Source organism: Bubalus bubalis, chromosome 9 (assembly GCF_019923935.1).
Source record: "Bubalus bubalis isolate 160015118507 breed Murrah chromosome 9, NDDB_SH_1, whole genome shotgun sequence".
Taxonomy (NCBI): Eukaryota; Metazoa; Chordata; class Mammalia; order Artiodactyla; family Bovidae; genus Bubalus; species Bubalus bubalis.
Window position 1 is genome coordinate 19,954,212 of NC_059165.1, and position 17,624 is coordinate 19,971,835.

Genomic DNA, 17,624 nt, shown 5'->3' on the forward strand with positions numbered 1-17,624 from the left:
CTCTATTGCTACTCCATATCTCAAGTGCATACCTGTTGGCTGCTGCTGCTGCTGTTTGGTCATTAAGTTGTGTCCAACTCTGTGTAACCCCATGAACTGTAGCCTGCCAGGCTTCTCCGTCCATGGGATTTCCCAGGCAAGAATACTGGAGTGGGTTGTCATTTCTTTCTCCAGGGGATCTTCCTGACCCAGGGACTGAACCTGTGTCTTCTGCCTGGCGGGTGGATTCCTTACCCACTAAGCCCCCTGGGAAGCCCCGTACCTGTCTGCACTTGGATCCAAATTAGGAAAATCCTATTTAAAAAAAAAAAATTCTAAAAAAACTTGAGAAAGAACTAAATCAACAAGAAACACAAATTTTAAATAATCACAAAATGCAGAAGCAGAGATATTTCCCAAAGAAATTAAATTAGATGTCTACTGACAGAGGGAAGAAATATCAAGGTGATGGGGTGAATACAGAGTTTCTGAGGGTGATAAAAATGTTTTGCAAGTAAAGGTAATGAATATTCAACATTGTGAGGATAATTAATATCACTGAATTTAAAAATGGCTAAAATGGCAAATTTTGGTGTTACACATATTTTACAATTAAAAAAAAAAACAACAAAAAAACACCAAATGAGAACTGTGTAACACTGGGAACTCTATTCAATGCTCTGTCATGACCTAAATGGGAAAGAAATCTAAAGAAGAGGGAATACATGTATACATATAACTGATTCTCTCTGTTGTACAGCAGAAATTAACATGGTAAAGGAACTATACTCCAACAAAAATGAAAAACCCCAAGAATATCATATAGTCAAATACTACTGAATTGCATATTTTAAATGGGTGAGTTGTATTGAATGTGAATATCTTAATAATTATAATAATAATCTATCTTAATAATTCTATTTTTTAAATGTCATGGAGGAGTAACAAACCTGGAAAAGAAAGATCACAAAGTGTCACACTTCTAGTTTTTGAATTTTCAAGATTATGATTTGATTTGCTTCCTCCTATGTCCTTCCCTGGCTGATGTCCCATTTTATTCTACATTGAGAGGAAACTGAATGGCAAAACATTGCCGTTGTTGGAATACAAAGCTTATTTGTTTTAGCACTGTAGCTTCTCAAAATCATGCCTTTCCTTTTAATATTTAACGAATCATGCTGATCAGTGGCAGGAGGTTCTGCTGATTCTTTAGTGAGATGGCAATAGAAACTCAGCGAGCTGAAGTAAGAAAGCTGTCCCTGATTGATAGTGGTTTGGGCCAGATTTTTCCCAATTCTGACAAGTAGAAATGAAAATAGATATTGACAGTTGCCTTTGTTATTCATCATGGTGGAGTTATAATCCTTTTAGGAGCTTTAAAAATGCTGACAATAAGCTAACTTCACCTTAAGTGACAAATAAGAATTGAATTATCTGCCAAAAAATGTTACAGTAATTATGACTCATGGATTCCACACCATGAAATCTCACATTTCTACAATCATCATCTAAGCCTCAAATTCATTAAAGCCTATTAACATTTTTAAAATGGTTATTACCCATTTCAAAATTTTCATGCTAAATTTTTACTTTATAACCAATTTCATCAACTGCTTCTACCCTATTTTGGAAGACACTACAGTGCAATGCTGTAGATTGAGAGAGACAACAAATTCATTTGTCATTTAATGTATATTTCAATTGTATTACCACCATTTCTAAACTTCCTAAAAAGGATTGTGACTCTGCCAATAATGTTTTTGTTTTTTACGCTGTTTGATTCTGTTCAAAACAATATAATATGAGATGGAAGTAGGGGAGTACCAACAGGGAGCAGAAAGGAGAGTCATTTTATAATCCATCAAGATCAATACCACCACCTCAGGCTTTATAAAAAATAAAGCCATTTTTTCACGGTGATAATAGAACAGTTGAGTGATTTAATTACGGTTTTAAGGGAAATTATTAACAACAAAATTTCCCTTAGGTGGGTTTTGGTTTTTTTTTTTTAATTTTAATTTTTTCTTAAAATGACTACTGATTTTTCCCCAAATACTTGAGAATTCAAAAATAAAAGGCCAAAAAGTCTTTCTTAGAACAAACTTGTTCTGTCCTTAAAGGATTCTTCTGGAACTATAGTCAATGAAATCATCTTGAACACAATAGAGTTTGTTCTAGGACAGACTTTCTGATTTCTCATTCCAAGACAAAGACTGAAAAATCCAAACCAAGAAATAACTTCTCCCAAACAACTCTGCACTGTTTGGATGATCCTCTTCTTAGCTGTGTTAAAATGCTTGGGGAAGTTATTTTTAACTGGGAACAGAACATTCATTCTGGAAGATGTTCAGTTCCCTAATTTTATAATGAGCAGAAATAAATACTTTTGATGAAAGACTATGTAAACTACAGTACTCCATCAATACTTGAGTGCAAAATCAGCAGACAATACATTTTACAGTTTTTAGGAATAAAGGTGAAGTCTTAAATCTGGATCACTTGTATCAATGTGGGAAGAAACAGGGTGATGCACACTGCTAGACAGAATTTGCTTCTTTGCTTGGGCACAATATTTTCTCATAAACAACAAGCTTGGGTGATGCCAAATGGATTCTATGGTTTTTATTGATTGTTATTACTTTTATTAAACAATGTTAGCATTATTAAAAAACAACGAATACTCTTGGAATATGTACATTCTATTAACTGATATAAATCAATCCTATTAACTGATAGAAATCGATCCAGGCTTTCACTGTAAGCAGTTAATTTTCAGGGTGCACAAAGGTAAGTAATTTATATTCCGAACACAACAATCACTTCTGGCTTCATCATCCAGTACAATTCACAGAATCCTATTATAGAACATTTTAGCACAGAGCCAATACAAATATGAAAGTACCCTCGTTCTAATGATTACTGAGGTGCTAGAGGTGGGTGTCGGCGATGGGGATCCTTCTGAGTTCCACAATCTGGGAGTCAGTCAAGGTGCCTCCCTCCTGGCTGCCTTGTCCGGATTCATTATCACTGACACTGAGACCAGCACCTGCAGCAGAAAAAGAATAAACACGAAACTCCCACCTATTAGTCCAGCAAATTAACAGTCAAGTTCCATTAAGTCATCACACGTCTATTTCCATTCTCTTAGTAAAAAGTGAGCTATACACTTAGAATACATATTATTGACACCTAACAACTATTAAACTGTATTTTAAATTCCTTTTGGTAGTTTCTATAAGTACAGATTAATTTCTAAAGACATGGATTTGTGTTCTCAATCTTTTTTTCCTGTTTTTACATGGTTGACAGGCATAACTTACTCCGAAGAACACCATTTCTTAATTGGGGGTTTATTAAAGTACAAAAGAAATCAGGCAAGTTAATTAGAACTTTTCAGCGTGGGGGCTGGGGGGTAGGATTTGCTGTTAGAAAACATATATCCTCCAACCCTACATCTACTGAACCTAGTAGGTCCCTCAGCTGACCCTCAGTGAGGGGCAGGGACCTGAGAAAACCGTGCATTAACACATGGTATAGTATCAGTGCCCAGAAGACACTGGCTCTGAATGACTCAGATCTGATCCCAAGATAAAAATAATTATGTAACACAGTGCCAAAATCAGATCTGCATAGGAATCCCACAAAGCTAGCTGTTGATTGCAGATAGCACCCAGAATCTTTGTATTGAGGAAGTGCCACTATTTACTACTTTTTTCCCAACTCAGAATGATTCAGAAAACCTGACACAAGGCTAGACTAACACCTTGCTGTTTTCTTCTGTAATGTGTAAACACACAAACTCTCTCTCTTTCTCTCTTACACAGACACACACACACAGACACAGACACAATAGGGATATGGTCACAGGGTGTGCTGTTGGCTGAATCATCAGAGATTACAGCTCCCAGCCCCACCCCCTCTGCTGGGCACAAGACTGCCAACAAGAAGGAAAGAGAAAAGCCAGCTGCCCGGGCAGCTCATACTTCTCTTTCTACCTGGGATGTAGGAAAGGCAGTTTTGCAGGGCTGGTAGCTATGGGAAGACAGTGGATTAGCTTCTTCTCAACCTATTTGGAGATGGAAGCAGAAGCCTGCTAAGGTTCTCCTTCTAGCCAAACCCTCCCTCTTTGGGTCTCTGTCCTTCCCACTCTCTCTCTTTTAAAGGCTGCTGTTGAAACCCCACTGCCTGGCTTTGGTTCTGTGACACCACACTGGCCCATCTTATCCTGTGGACCCTTTTCAAAGCTCTTCTGCTTTCTTTTGCATCTCCTCCTGCTGTCTGACCTCTGGAGGGCTTGTCTTCAGCCCAGCTTCAAGGCTGATCCATCTGACTCTGGCCTGCTCTCTAGCCTAAATGTCTCACTAGAGCCACTGGTCACTTCCTTTCCCCACCATGTCATTAATCAGCACTTCTGCCTAGAAGGCTCTTTCTCTGCCCCTCAACCCTTCTGCTTGGTTGCTTTCACTCTTCCTATAAATAGCAACTCAGGTAGCATCTCCTGTGCTACCCGTGACAACATGTTGATTCTCTTTAAAAATTTCTAGTTCTTCCACTGGAGTATGTCCCCAGGTCACAGGACAGTGCCCAGCCACTGCGTGTATTCAGTAAATATTTGTTGAGTATAGTAATAAATTGTGCTCTGCATCTTAGTTCTTAAAAATGCCTCTTTAATTTTTATCACCAGTTCATCAGAATGTCCCTCTGATCCATTCTGCATTCCACTGCCTTCTCAAGAACAAACATTAGTTCCTATTGTAAACTGCAAGCCTGGAACTTGCTGCATTGGAACTTTCAAGATACTAACCCGGCTGGACTTTACCAAATAGACATATTTTAGTCTTTTGCTGCTGTTGTTATCAGTCTTCTTGAATCCCTTATGGTGTTTGGCCCTACGTTTTAAGTAATATTTGAGTTTGCCACACTGTCTTTGGACAAAGGGCCCATGTTTCTCTGCCAGGGAAGCAGAGGAACTGCCCAACTTATAACAGAAGAACCTCCCACTGGATCAGTGACACACTGGCATTTTATAAAGTAGTGACTGAGGCCCTGAGGCCTATAGCAGCTTGATCTGAGTAACTCAAGGGTTCAGTTGCCCAATATGGGATTAACTCCAGAGAAACAGAAAGGACCTCAGCATTAGTACCAGGGGAAAGTGGGGCTTAATGTAACAATCGAGCACCAGCTCCCTCTGATTTCAAAGGTGGCCTGCTCTAAATGTCATTGAGTGTGTTCAGTCCCATCCAGCTCTTTGCGACTCCATGGACTGTAGTTCACCAGGCTCCTCTGTCTGTTGGATTTTTCCAGCAAGAACACTGGAGTGGGTTGCCATTTTCTCCCCAGGGGATCTTCCCGACCCAGGGATGGAACCCACGTCTCCCCACTGCAGGTGGATTCTTCACCGCCGAGTCACCTGGGAAGCCCCTCTAAATGACACTAGGAATGTATAAGCATCTGCCCAGCATGGTGACAAAGCATGCTAGAAAGAAGCTTGTGAACTGAGACCCTGCTGAGCAGACTGTGAGGGTCAGGGTACCCGGGGCTGAGCGGCTGAACGTGGGTGCAGCTATATAAGTGACTGGCTGTTGCCTCCTCGTCCAGTAGCGTGGAGCCCTGAACGATGTCAGCAAGTTCTCGATATAGCCTTGCCTGAGTCACCACATCTGTGTGAGCCACCTCGTCCTCCTTTTTCAGGCTCCTCCCAGTTGACATAAATGCACAATACCCAAATCCTGATCCCGCGCCGAGAGTCAAGACAGAACACATCCTCCACACAAGTGTAACACAGCAGAACTGGGAACACTGCCCAGGTTTCTTGTCTCTTTGTAATTCATTCAGTGGTCTAGGAAGGTATTTGGCAATAGGCATCCTGATATTCTGAAAAGCATTTTCATGCTTACATTTTAAGCTAAAACTTTATGAAAAATCCAGTAAGTGTGATGATAGTTAACTCTCCCTCTTGGTAGACTGAACAGGCGATGTCAAAGGAACTACAAAGAACAATTCAAATTTATCTAGAGTCTCTCCTCGACATTTCAACATACTTTAGAAAGCATGACAGTAGCCCTGTTTTATAGACACAGAGATTGAGTGGGGATCAGAGGTGTTCACTGAGTGGCCCACGTTATATAGCAGGGAAATTCTAGAATGAAGATATACAACTGGACTTATTTTTTAAAATTTTACTTTGTTTTTGGCCATGTCATGCTGCTTGTGGGATCTTAGTTCTCTGACCAGGGACTGAATCCAGGTCCATGGCAGTGAAAGCCCCTGGCCACTGAACTGCCAGGGAATTCTCTATTTAAAAAAAAAAAAATATATATATATATATATATATATATATATATATTCATTTATTTGGCTATGCTGGATCTAAGTTGTGTCATGTGAGATTTTCAATCTTTGTTGCAGTATGTGGGATCTAGTCCCCTGACCAGGGATTGAAGGTGGGCTCCCTGCATTAGAAGTACAGAGTCTTAGTCACTAGACCAGCAGGGAAGTCCCTCCAACTGGACTTCTGACACCAAATGTAGGGTGTTGTCTTTTAATACATCCTATGGTCTCTTATATTAAAAAGCAGAGACATTACTTTGTCAACAAAGGTCCGTCTAGTCAAGGCTATGGTTTTTCCAGTAGTCATGTATGGATGTGAGAGTTGGACTATAAAGAAAGCTGAGCACCGAAGAATTGATGCTTTTGAACTGTGGTGTTGAAGACTCTTGAGAGTCCCTTGGACTGCAAGGAGATCCAACCAGTCCATTCTGAAGGAGATCAGTCCTGGGTGTTCATTCGAAGGACTGATGTTGAAGCTGAAACTCCAATACTCTGGCTACCTCACGCAAAGGGCTGACTCCTTGGAAAAGACCCTGATGCTGGGAGGGATTGGGGGCAGGAGGAGAAGGGGACGACAGAGGATGAGATGGCTGGATGGCATCACCGACTTGATGGACATGAGTTTGGGTGAACTCCAGGAGTTGGTGATGGACAGGGAGGCCTGGAGTGCTGCGGTTCATGGGGTTGCAAAGAGTCGGACATGACTGAGGGGCTGAACTGAACTAATGGTCTCTTATGGGGTCAGCTCTAACTGTGTGACTTCTTTGTCCCCCAGGTTTCAAGTGTTCACACATCTGTTTATAGAACAGATTTCAAACTACTTGGCAGATATTCAGGCACCAACCTACCTCACTGTTTTCAAGAGTTATGAGTCAGCAAACACTCAGGTGTTACAGAATACATTATAAACATTTAAAGCTGTTTTTAAGCATAATAACAAATAATTTATACCACATACTGAATTTTAATTCTGCCAGACACTACAGTAGACTCTTCACATAGACAATCTCTAAACTTCACGAAAACTAACAATGAGAATCCTTATGTGATAAATGAGGAAACCGAAAGGTTGAGCTCCCTACTGAAAGTCATACAGACAGAAGACTGAAGAGCTAGGATCTCAACACAAACGTCTCTGAACTCAAAGCCCATTCTTATTTTCTATGGCCTTTTGAAATGTGGCAGTGATACAAAGGTCGCACTCCTTCAATTGGCTTCTGAGGCAAAGAAATCAAAATCTTTTCAAATTCTACTTTTCCACTTTGATCTCCATCTAACTTTGCTTAGTACACTGGAATGCCTAAGTTCTTGGAGTTAAATAAGTCATTGTAGTTTTATGTGATGCCTCTGAAAGAAAAATTTATTAATGGGTTCTTTGAGGAGTTCATGAATTTGGACCTTGATTCTGAATGTTTTCATTTGTGTTCAAGGACTTGGTATTTATTTTCTTCTGACTGAAAACGAAATCATTTAAAGGTTTCCAGTAAGGAAACATCTACCATGACATTAGTGTCACTGGTCTGAGGTAAAAGAAGGGAGTTAACGGACTAAGGAAGATGGGGAGTCAGATTAGTCCCTCTGGGAGAAACCCCAGTGAAAAAACACCCTGTTTCAAAGCCGAATGCACGAGTGTCTCATTTGCCTGTGAAGAGCCTGATGGATTTCTTTTTTCTTCTTCCTCATTTTGGTTGTGCAGTGTGGCATGCTGGGATCTTAGTTCCCCAAGCAGGGATCAAACCTGTACCCACTACAGTGGAAACTTGGCGTCTTATCCACTAGCCTGCCAGGAAAGTCCCGAGGCTGATGTATTTCGAGAACAACTCATTGAAAGATGCTATGTCCTCTTTTTAGAGTGAAATCTGAATTTCTCATACAGGGACAAATAATTTATTTAAAAAATGAAAATGGTCAATTGTGTTTTCTTTTTCTTTGTGTTCTTTTTTAAAAAATAAATTCATGGAGAAGGAAATGGCAACCCACTCCAGTACTCTTGCCTTGAAAATCCCATGGGCGGAGGAGCTTGGTGCAGGCTACTATCCATGGGGTTGCAAAGAGTTGGGCACGACTGAGCGACTTCACTTTCACTTTAAAACCATAAATGTAATTGGTTTTCCTACCTTTTCATGCCAATTTATTCCATTAAAAATATAATGAAAAAAATAAATAAATTCAATATGGTTAAAATTTAAATGGAAAAACAAGTCCATGACTGCTTTGGGGGCCAGGGCTTGTATTTTATACCAATCAAATGAATTTCAAACATAAAATATATTAAATTAGGATAAAATTCTGTGTTGTGAGTAGAATGGCAATACAAGTTAAAAGAGAAAAGAGAATGGTGTAAAATCTCCAACTGTAAAGGAAAAGATTGCTTGTATATATTTGAAATAAAATGAATAACAGTGGGCATCAAATTGCTCTGGTACTTAAACCCTTAAACCCTAAAATTTATAACAATAGAAATAATATTGTTTGATACTATTTAAACTCATGATGACACCTTTAGATGCTTATTTAGATATATGCAAACAGTAACACAGTTTTTCAAAGTTGTTTAGGGGTTCCAATGAGAAAGACTTGGAAGATCCACTGTTTCCAGTACTTGACTTTGAGTGGCCCACAGTTAAGGTCAAGGTTTACAAACTCAAACATCACACTTGCAAGGGAGGCTCGCATGAATCTGTGACACAGGGCTGGTGGACACTGGACAAACTGAAGAGCTCACATCCTACTGGAAGAGCAGCCATTACTCGGCTCCAATCAAGCAATGATTTTAAGCACTTTATTGGTAGATTTTTTTTGTTTAATGAAGAAATTCTGGATTTTTATGGGATATCTCTACATTTTAAAATTTTGGCTCCAAAAAATGTTAAAAGTGCAATGAGGTTCAAATGAAACTCCTGGTTAAGCCAAACCTGGCCTGTGTGTCAACTGTGAATTCCACTGTGGATAGAATGGCAGGTGGACTGCCCCTTTGATTTGACCATATTCTATGATGGAAAGTATCTATGGGGTAGGACTTTATTATAGTAGCTTTTCTAAAAACAGAGGGAGCCAGTGTGAGAGACTGCTATTTTGGTCTTTTTAAGCATTTACTTCCTAAAAGAGTTTCGTGAACTCTAAGGAATGCTAAACTCAGTCTATAAGTAAGCAAGTCATTCCATGCATTCCTCAACGGAATGCATTTAATACTTGTTATATATATAGGACCCAGATCTAATTTAATTATGTTGTAGGAATTCATTTCATGCTTCACGTGTCATAACAGCAACTGTCTGCTTTGCAATGCCGGGCACATAATCTACCCTGAGAATTATTTGTAACCTGAACGCCCCCTAACTCATCCTAACTCGGAGGAGCATTTTACACACTTGCCCCTTCCTCCTTCATGGAACTCTCTTCTCTCTAGTTCTCGTGCTGACCTTGCTACAGTGTCCTTTGTAGGACCCTCTTCTATTCACTCTTAAGCATAAGTATTATCTTGGATGTTCTTGTTTCCTTTCCTTTCTCATCATGTCTTCCGTTCTTCCCTCTCTGTTTCCTTCCTCACCTCTTTCCATCTCATCTCTTAGCTTCCACTCTTCCAGAGTAAACTCATTTCTCCCCATAGTTTCACATGTAACTCTGCATGATGCCATTCAAGATCATCACCTCTAACCTTGATCTCTCACCAAAGATCCCAACTTGAATATATAAGAGCCACCAGGCTGAATGATCAAATGATCCAAGTCTGAACTCACCAGTGTCCCCTTGAGAGCAAATAAACGAGCGAATGCTCTATGTAAGATTCCCCAGTCTCCTAGGTGAGAAGCATGAGTCTTTGCTGACTGTCATCTCCGTGTTTCCTAAGCATTCCCCTTGTCCTTTTTCTTGCCACCTCCCAGATTTGAGGTTTAAATCATGTTTCTTGGGGCTATGGGAATTACCTCTCAGTTTTTCTGATTTTGCTTCTAAATGTATTCTTCAGACTTCCCTAAGAGTTACTTTGCCTCAAAACCAGTGGGAACATGTCGTTCTCCTCCTCAAAAACCTCCATGGCTTACTGAGTTCTATAAAAACCCCACCCCTTAGCGTGGCATCTGAAGAGAATTTTCTATCATGCAGAGTGTCAGTAAGTGTTCGCTTCCTCAGATGAATCTGTAGCTAACTGTGTTCTGGAAGCCACAGGTGAATGAAGTGGGTTTCTTTAGGACTTTTTAGATCTGCTAAAATGCTCAACTGAATATTGAATCTCTGCAGTTTCCCAAGTATATCTGGTCAGGGGGATCTTTTCACTGAGCATGTCTGTGAATATCCCAAACAGGGTGCCAGCTGAAACCCAGCTGAGGAACTACAGTGATTGAAAAACAAAGCAGGTAGACTGCTTTCCAGGCTTTTCTCCTGCTGCCTGACTTCACTCACCCCACTCCCCATCCCCTGCAGCCCTGGGCTTTGGCTAATTCTATTCCCTGAGCCTGTAATGCCTTTCCTCTATGCTTTACTTACATAAACTCTACATATTCTTCAAGACACAATGGATCAGATTTTTTAAAAAATTTCCTTGAATCCTCAATAATTAATAACTCTTTACACTACTTATCTTACTCTTAATGTCATGTTTGTGTGAATGTCTATTCCGCCTAGCAAACTCTTAAATTTCACCTTTCTTTCTTTTCTTCCTCCTTCCCTTTCTTTTTTTTTCTCTCTCATTCATTCATTTTCCAACAACATCTACAAAAGGTTTACCAACTGCCAAGCATGGATCTGAACACAGGAATATATATAATAGAATATACTTTCGAATAACTGTTTCAATAAATTCATCTGAGCACAGACATATCTTCTTGAATGTTTGTACATCTGGAAATGTGAAAGTTCACTGAACTTTTGGTAGCAGTGACAGATCAACATTTTTCTGAGAAAAAAAAAAAAGAAAAGAAAGAAGTTGCATATTTGATTGGAAAACAACTCTCCATGGAGGTCACAGACTGGTGAAGCTGAATATATAGGAAGATCCAATGAAATACTATATATGATGGCACTTTAAAAACTGTAGAACTGTACGAGAGACATGTTATGTTGCCTTTGAAAGTTTCTGCCTCAGAGCTACTCCATAAGAAATTCTCTTTGGCAGGTCAGAGGCAGAACTCTCTCAGGCAGGTTGCTACCAGATTCTTACAGTGCTGAATTTATCTCAATTGGTGTTCTATCCAGCAAGATTTCAGTGCATAGATATTTACATCAAGTTAAAATATGCCTTTTTCTTAGAAGCAAATTGTCAATTATTTTTAGGTTGTCTCATATTTGGTGCCAAGAACAAAATATCCTAGAATTCGGCTGGGATTAGGAATGGGTCATGGGAATTGGAATGCGCTAAGGGTGACATTGTACTTCTGAAACTTCATGGGAAGAATATATAAATCATAGCATAGCAAGAGTGCTTCCTTCTAATGGGTTTATGGGTTCACATACCAGTTTTTAATGCAAATATCAAGTCATCAAACTCCTGGGACTCCTCATCGGCTATTAGTGACCCCTGGCCATATCCTCCAGAGGAAGGGAATGTGGCGCCATTTTGTGGGCTTGGCTTTAAGTCAGGGCTGGCCTGACTGGCTTGCTGGAAGGATGCTCTCTCCCAGTCAGGTGGCACCTTTGGAATGGGAAGAAAAGGAAACCATAATATGAGTACATATATATTTATCCTGAAATCTATCTGAGCTATTTATCTCTATACCTCATTACAAAGACCAAGAGAAGGGGAAGCTGAACTGTTTATAGATGTAAGACATTTAATTTTACCTGTTCCTCAGAAAAGTACGTCTTTTCATGACACACTCTAACCTGGTGACACTAAACAATTTCTCTATGAGAATTACTTGTAGATTTCTATGCTGTCATGTGTGGAGAAAGAGAAGTATCTTTTAACCCAATCCATACATTAATTGTTTTTCACAGAATATGTACAAAAAAAAAAAAAAAAGGCTGTTAAAAGTATAAGAACTGGAAAAGAACTCTCCTAATCTTTAAGATAAAAAATAGAATTTTAAATATAGTAGCTATCTACAAGGATATACTGAATTGAGAAGAAAAGCTCTTTGATAGAATTCTAAAGTCCTCCTTTTTAAAATTTAAATGATGAAAAAGATAGTTCTATCTTGAAGTGAGTAAATATATTTGCTTCCTTTTTGGTTACTGCTTAAAAAAAAAATCCCTTAATCCTTCCTTTCCTAATGCTTTCCCTTCTCTGCCTGGCTTTTCAGAATGTCTCCGCCAGTCCCTCGCTGACAGCTGGAGCAAGGCCAATTCCAAGCTTCTGAGGAATGCAGGGCGCACTTGAGGGTATGGCTTTGTGCTACACCCGCGACGAACATTCAAGCAGCGGCCCAGGCCAGGAACTGAACCGTCACAAAGGCTGCCTCCCAATACAAGGTGCTCTGAGGGACTACAGGATGCCTCGCAACTGGGGAGAGTGATCTGAGGGAGGGATAAGTCAATCTGAGAGAAGAGGAAACCTTAAAAAATTTCCTGAAGCAGCAGAACATCTGGACTAGCACTCTTCAGGACGGTGATGGTTCAGTATGGTTTGGTGGAGCCCTGTGAGGCTACAAACATTTTATATCTTTACTCTCCATTACGATGGCTACTGAGCACTTGGACGTGGCCAGGGTGATGGATGAATTGAATTTTTACTGTTACTTAAATTTGGCTAGTTTAAATTTAAGCAGTCATACATGGTTAATAGCTAGTGTATTGTATAGTTCAGATCTAGACAGATCTAAACTGGGTAACCAATCAAAGAGACAAAAAAACTTTTTTTAAAGATTTACTCCTGCACTGCTGATTCTGGCAATATTTGTTTCTATTGTTATCAGCTGTGATGTGAAAATAATTCAGTTTTAAGAACTTCTGGGATATAGAAATGGTACTAGGTTGCTAAACATTTAAGGGTACTAAACATATATCCCAGTCTTTAAATATGATACTTTATTTGTGCTCACTTACCTTAATTTTCACCTAACATGAATAAAATTGCTTTCAAAATTTAACATGAAAGACAACAAAACATATCATTGAACAGGCAGATTATCTATTTATCTACCCACCTATTACCTGTTTTCTTTTCAGATATATGCACTTTGATTTCTTGATTTTTTCAGGACACAAACACAAATACTGTTTCCCTTGGCTCTTTAATATAGAGACACTGATCTAAGCTCTGTAAGGAATGGTAGGCAGGCACTGCAGAATCTTAGGCACTGCAGAAATTGTCAGGGTAACCCTCCTGACCATGTCTTCCTCCACAAATAACTTCAGGTACGTTTTAAAATACGAGCAGTGGTGCCAGTGCTGTGGCTGGCACTATTGATGGGTTGGTGGCAACATGATTTAGACACAGGAACCCAAAACGATGTGGTCAGGAACAGTGGGAGGTTTGTTTGTTTGCTGGGATTGAATGGTGAATTGGGATGGGCAAAGGAAGAGAGCCGTGAAAATGTTTTCATGCGGGAGCAGTATTTGAAACACCATTTCTGAAGTAGATTTAGTCACTGCAAGGACAGAGGAGCCCGGCGGGCTGCAGTCCATGGGGTCACAAAGAGTCGGACACAACTGAGTGACTACACACAAAGGTCAAATTAGGAAGCTTCTGAAAAAAGAAATGACAAATCACATGCTGACTTCCCAGTACAAACCACTGGTGAGCAGAGCTCACAAAGCACAGAGGAAAAAGAATTAGATAACAGACATGGTACGGCAGGAAGCACAGCAAATATCAGATATCAGAGAATGTCAGTAGGAAAAGGATCTGAAAGTTACGTGGCACCTTTTAACTCGTGCTCTATAAAATGGAAAGGTTGTGTATGAGACAGACAGACAGACAGACAGACGGAGAAGGAGAAAGGGCAAGGAGAGGCACCTCCTCCATAGCACTGATAAGATTCTGAGTGGACTTGCTGATCTCGCCCCCAGCAGCAGGCATTCCACTCCCGGGGGTGAAGAAGGCGGTGCTAGGTCCTGGGTGCCCATTCATTTCCACTGTGTAGCTGGCCTTCATAGGGCAGCACGTCTGGTTGTGTAGAATGAAATAGACCACAAAAACATAAAGTCCCTGCAAAAGAAGAGAATACTAGCATGTTAAAGGGAAGCCTGCGACCGGAGCTAAAGAATAAACCTGATTGCGAGCACAGCTGCCTTTCTACAAGTATTCTCCAAATTCTCCTCAAAGCTGGGAATGACAAAACGTGTTTGAAGCAGGAGGCCGTTGCAAATTTTGAATGGCACAAAGGTTCTTCAATGTCATTTGAGAAAACTGCCTTCTCGCTAACAAGTCATTTTTTTCTTAGTTAAAACATCAGAACTCTGAAATCTAGCTCTACTAATACCTGAATACAGACCTGCAGAGAAATGTGTCTGTCTGATTCACTGTGTACCTTTTGTTTTACAGGGCAATCTCTTGCCTAAATTACTGTTTTATTTCTTCCCGCACCTATTGCACTCTCTTCTTTAATTTTTTTCTCAGCAAAATGGTGAGTAATGCTCCAGCCACCTTAGAGACTGAGGCAAGGGCAGGACTAATTAAGCCTTCTGCTTTTGTTTATCTATCTCACCTACGTATCTCAGGTGGAAATAAAATCACTGCATAGGGATTCAGTATGGATTGCTTAATACTTAGCATGTTTCTCAGCGAACATTACATGAGGACGACAAAGCTATCTCATGCCTTCTTAAACATCTGCTGCCCCTTTAAATTCTTTTGCAATCTAGTCAAACTCGACAATTGCTCTGCTTCCGTCACAGGGAGCAACTCACATTTTGCAATTGTGTTCCAGACATTGCCTACACTGGCTTTCCTTCATGATTTCTACAAGGGGTCTACTGTATACTTCTAATCATGCTTCTATAAAGCTTGGTAATTTTGACCTTTACACTCAGCCAATAAAATATGTTAAATTGTGCCTTTTGTGTCTATTAATACTGATGTTTAAGTTTTGGAAGCAAATAAGAATCTCCTTAGTTACTAAAATTCTTATATTAATCCATAAAAATGAAAGTAAGACACACAGCCTGTTAAAGAAAAAAAAGGAGTTAATGTCAAAACTTCATAAAACACAAGTTAAGTATGGTCAGTTTTGAGGTCTGCATTCTCCCATGGCCCCTAATATTTCTGGCAGTGTGGAAGCAGGAAAGCAAACAATATTGTGGACTTAAGACTTGTACCTGCTGGAATAAATAGTAAAAAGTCTATTAGAAAATCCTCAAGGCACAAGAATCACAACTAACCTTTAATGGAAAATGAAATGAGAGGACGGTCTGAAAGGTAGGAATATTAACATTTGATCTCTGTTGCCATTTCTGGAATATTGTTATAAATTAGGATTTTCTCCTTTTTGTACTGAAATAACCCCATCCTGAGTTGGCATCCAGTCTATATAATTAACAACTCTGTTTTGAAATCAGTGGTTTATCTGCTAAAATATTTTAAAACGCAATTACTCTAACCATAATGCAAAATTAGTAACTGAAACATTAATTTCCTTTTGAATTGGGCTTGTTTTGTTTTTTTGGCAACAACATTAATATTCTAAATTACGTAGGGTAAGCGAATTAGCTTCACGTGCAAATGATGTCATGCACATTAGCAGAAACAAATCTTCCTGAAAACACACACGTCCAACATTTTTATTGTACAAGTAATTTTTCACATGGGTATGACTTAACTATATTGGCCACAGCAATAGACAAAACAGGAAAAAAAAAATAAACTGTCAGCCTTGAGAATTGTGAGAATGTCACTGATTTATTTCAGGATTTCTCTAAGTGAGACTAAGTGATGGGGTAAAAGCTAGATTGGAAAAAAAAAATGTCCTAAAAATTGATCTCCAAGGACCCATTTGTTAAAACAGCACATTCTCTCTTGTTTGTTTTTATATCAAGCCTTTTGTGCTTCAGAGGAGGAACTATCTGCTGAAAATAACTTGCATGTGAAAACTGCATATGCTGTGTTTTTTTTTTTTTTCTTAAAAGCGTATTTACATATACAGTAAATACTCTGAACCTTTTAGATGTGTATCAGGAAATATAAACACTGTTAAAATGGAAAGAAAAGAATGTTTAAATGCAGATTGTATGACATTTGCCTGTGTCCAGTTCAGGCTGGGCAAATATAGAAAAAGGACTTTCATTATCCAAAGTACTCAGCTGTGGAGGTTTCTGACCTCAGAGTAAAAACAAGTCCCTATTTCAAAAGCTGTATGTTAAATCTCAGGTTCTCCTTTGAGTGTGTGTGTGTGTGTGTGTGTGTGTGTGTGTATGTGTGTGTGAGCGCGTGCTCAGCCACGCAGTCATGTCTGACTCTTTGCGACCCCATGGACTGTAGCCTCCCAGGCTCCTCTATCCATGGGATTCTCCAGGCAAGAATCCTGGAGTGGGGTGCCATTTCCTATTCCAGGGGATCTTCCCAATCCAGGGATTGAACCCACGTCTCCTGCATTCTCTGCATTGGCAGCAGATTCCTCACCCCTCTGCTGTATGGCATTCTGTAAAAGAATTTTATGAGAGCATCTAGAATCCCAGTTACTCCATCCAATGTGTTGACTACCCTATGTACACTGCCAGGCAATGAGATGCAAGGATAGAACATTTGGCTCCTACTCCAAGTTGCTAACAAGTTGCTAATAATCTACTAAATGATAGGTTAACTGTTTCTGAAGCAGGATATATATAATTCATCTGTCCTTCCTAGTCTTTATTTAGGGAAAGCTTACAGAGAAGGAGATTCTTTCTGTGTATTGTTGTTTTGATTATTTTGCTGGATTTCCTACTACAATGATGAAAAAATGCTTTCAAAAAATCTTTAGTTGGATTACATCTGGATTGGCCAGCTCTGAATTTATTTTGATGCAGGAATTTAAACTTATTAGCAAGTGCTCAGTGAGACACAAAGGAGACCATAATGGTCTGAAGCAGCAGTCCCCAACCTTTCTGGCACCATGGACCAGTTTTGTGGAAGACAATTTTTCCACAGACTGGGGCCGGGGGGATGGTTTGGGGATGATTCAAGTGAATTACATTTATTGTGCATTCATTCCTATTATTATTACATCAGCTCCAGCTTCGATCATTAGGCATTAGATCCTGAAGGTTACCCCTGCTCTAAAGGAGTTAATAAACACTCTTAACATCATCAGGGAGCAAATAAGTACAGGAGATTTTGGCTGCTTATCTCAGTAATTTATGTCAGTTCCACACGAGATGGGAAAGAATCAACATTGCCATTTAACAAATTCACCCAAGAAGCAGTGGCAGAGAAGTGGGGAAACAGGAAGTTGACTAAGCTG

General features: G+C 39.6%; 1 protein-coding gene and 1 long non-coding RNA gene across 5 annotated transcripts in view; one reads left to right on the top strand and one right to left on the bottom strand.

Moving 5' to 3' along the window:
- LOC123334986 overlaps window positions 1-13,323 on the top strand; it is a 113,761-nt gene extending 100,438 nt beyond the window's left edge. Inside the window, exon 2 of the long non-coding RNA XR_006553173.2 lies at window positions 12,549-13,323. This is a non-coding gene — a long non-coding RNA (uncharacterized LOC123334986). The remainder of the gene's footprint in view (window positions 1-12,548) is intronic.
- Window positions 2,587-17,624, bottom strand: part of ADGRV1 (adhesion G protein-coupled receptor V1) — a 543,743-nt gene continuing 528,705 nt past the window's right edge. For 2 of the 4 annotated variants that reach the window (XM_025292226.3, XM_044947302.2), the window contains 3 exons: window positions 14,204-14,395; window positions 11,761-11,938; window positions 2,587-3,025 (listed from right to left, as the gene is read on the bottom strand). In XM_025292226.3, coding sequence (XP_025148011.3) covers window positions 2,907-3,025; window positions 11,761-11,938; window positions 14,204-14,395 — 489 coding nt within the window. In that variant the 3' untranslated portion in view covers window positions 2,587-2,906. Of the gene's footprint in view, window positions 3,026-11,760; window positions 11,939-14,203; window positions 14,396-17,624 lie in introns of those variants that run through there. The other 2 variants (XM_044947303.2, XM_044947304.2) reach the window with 2 other exon arrangements.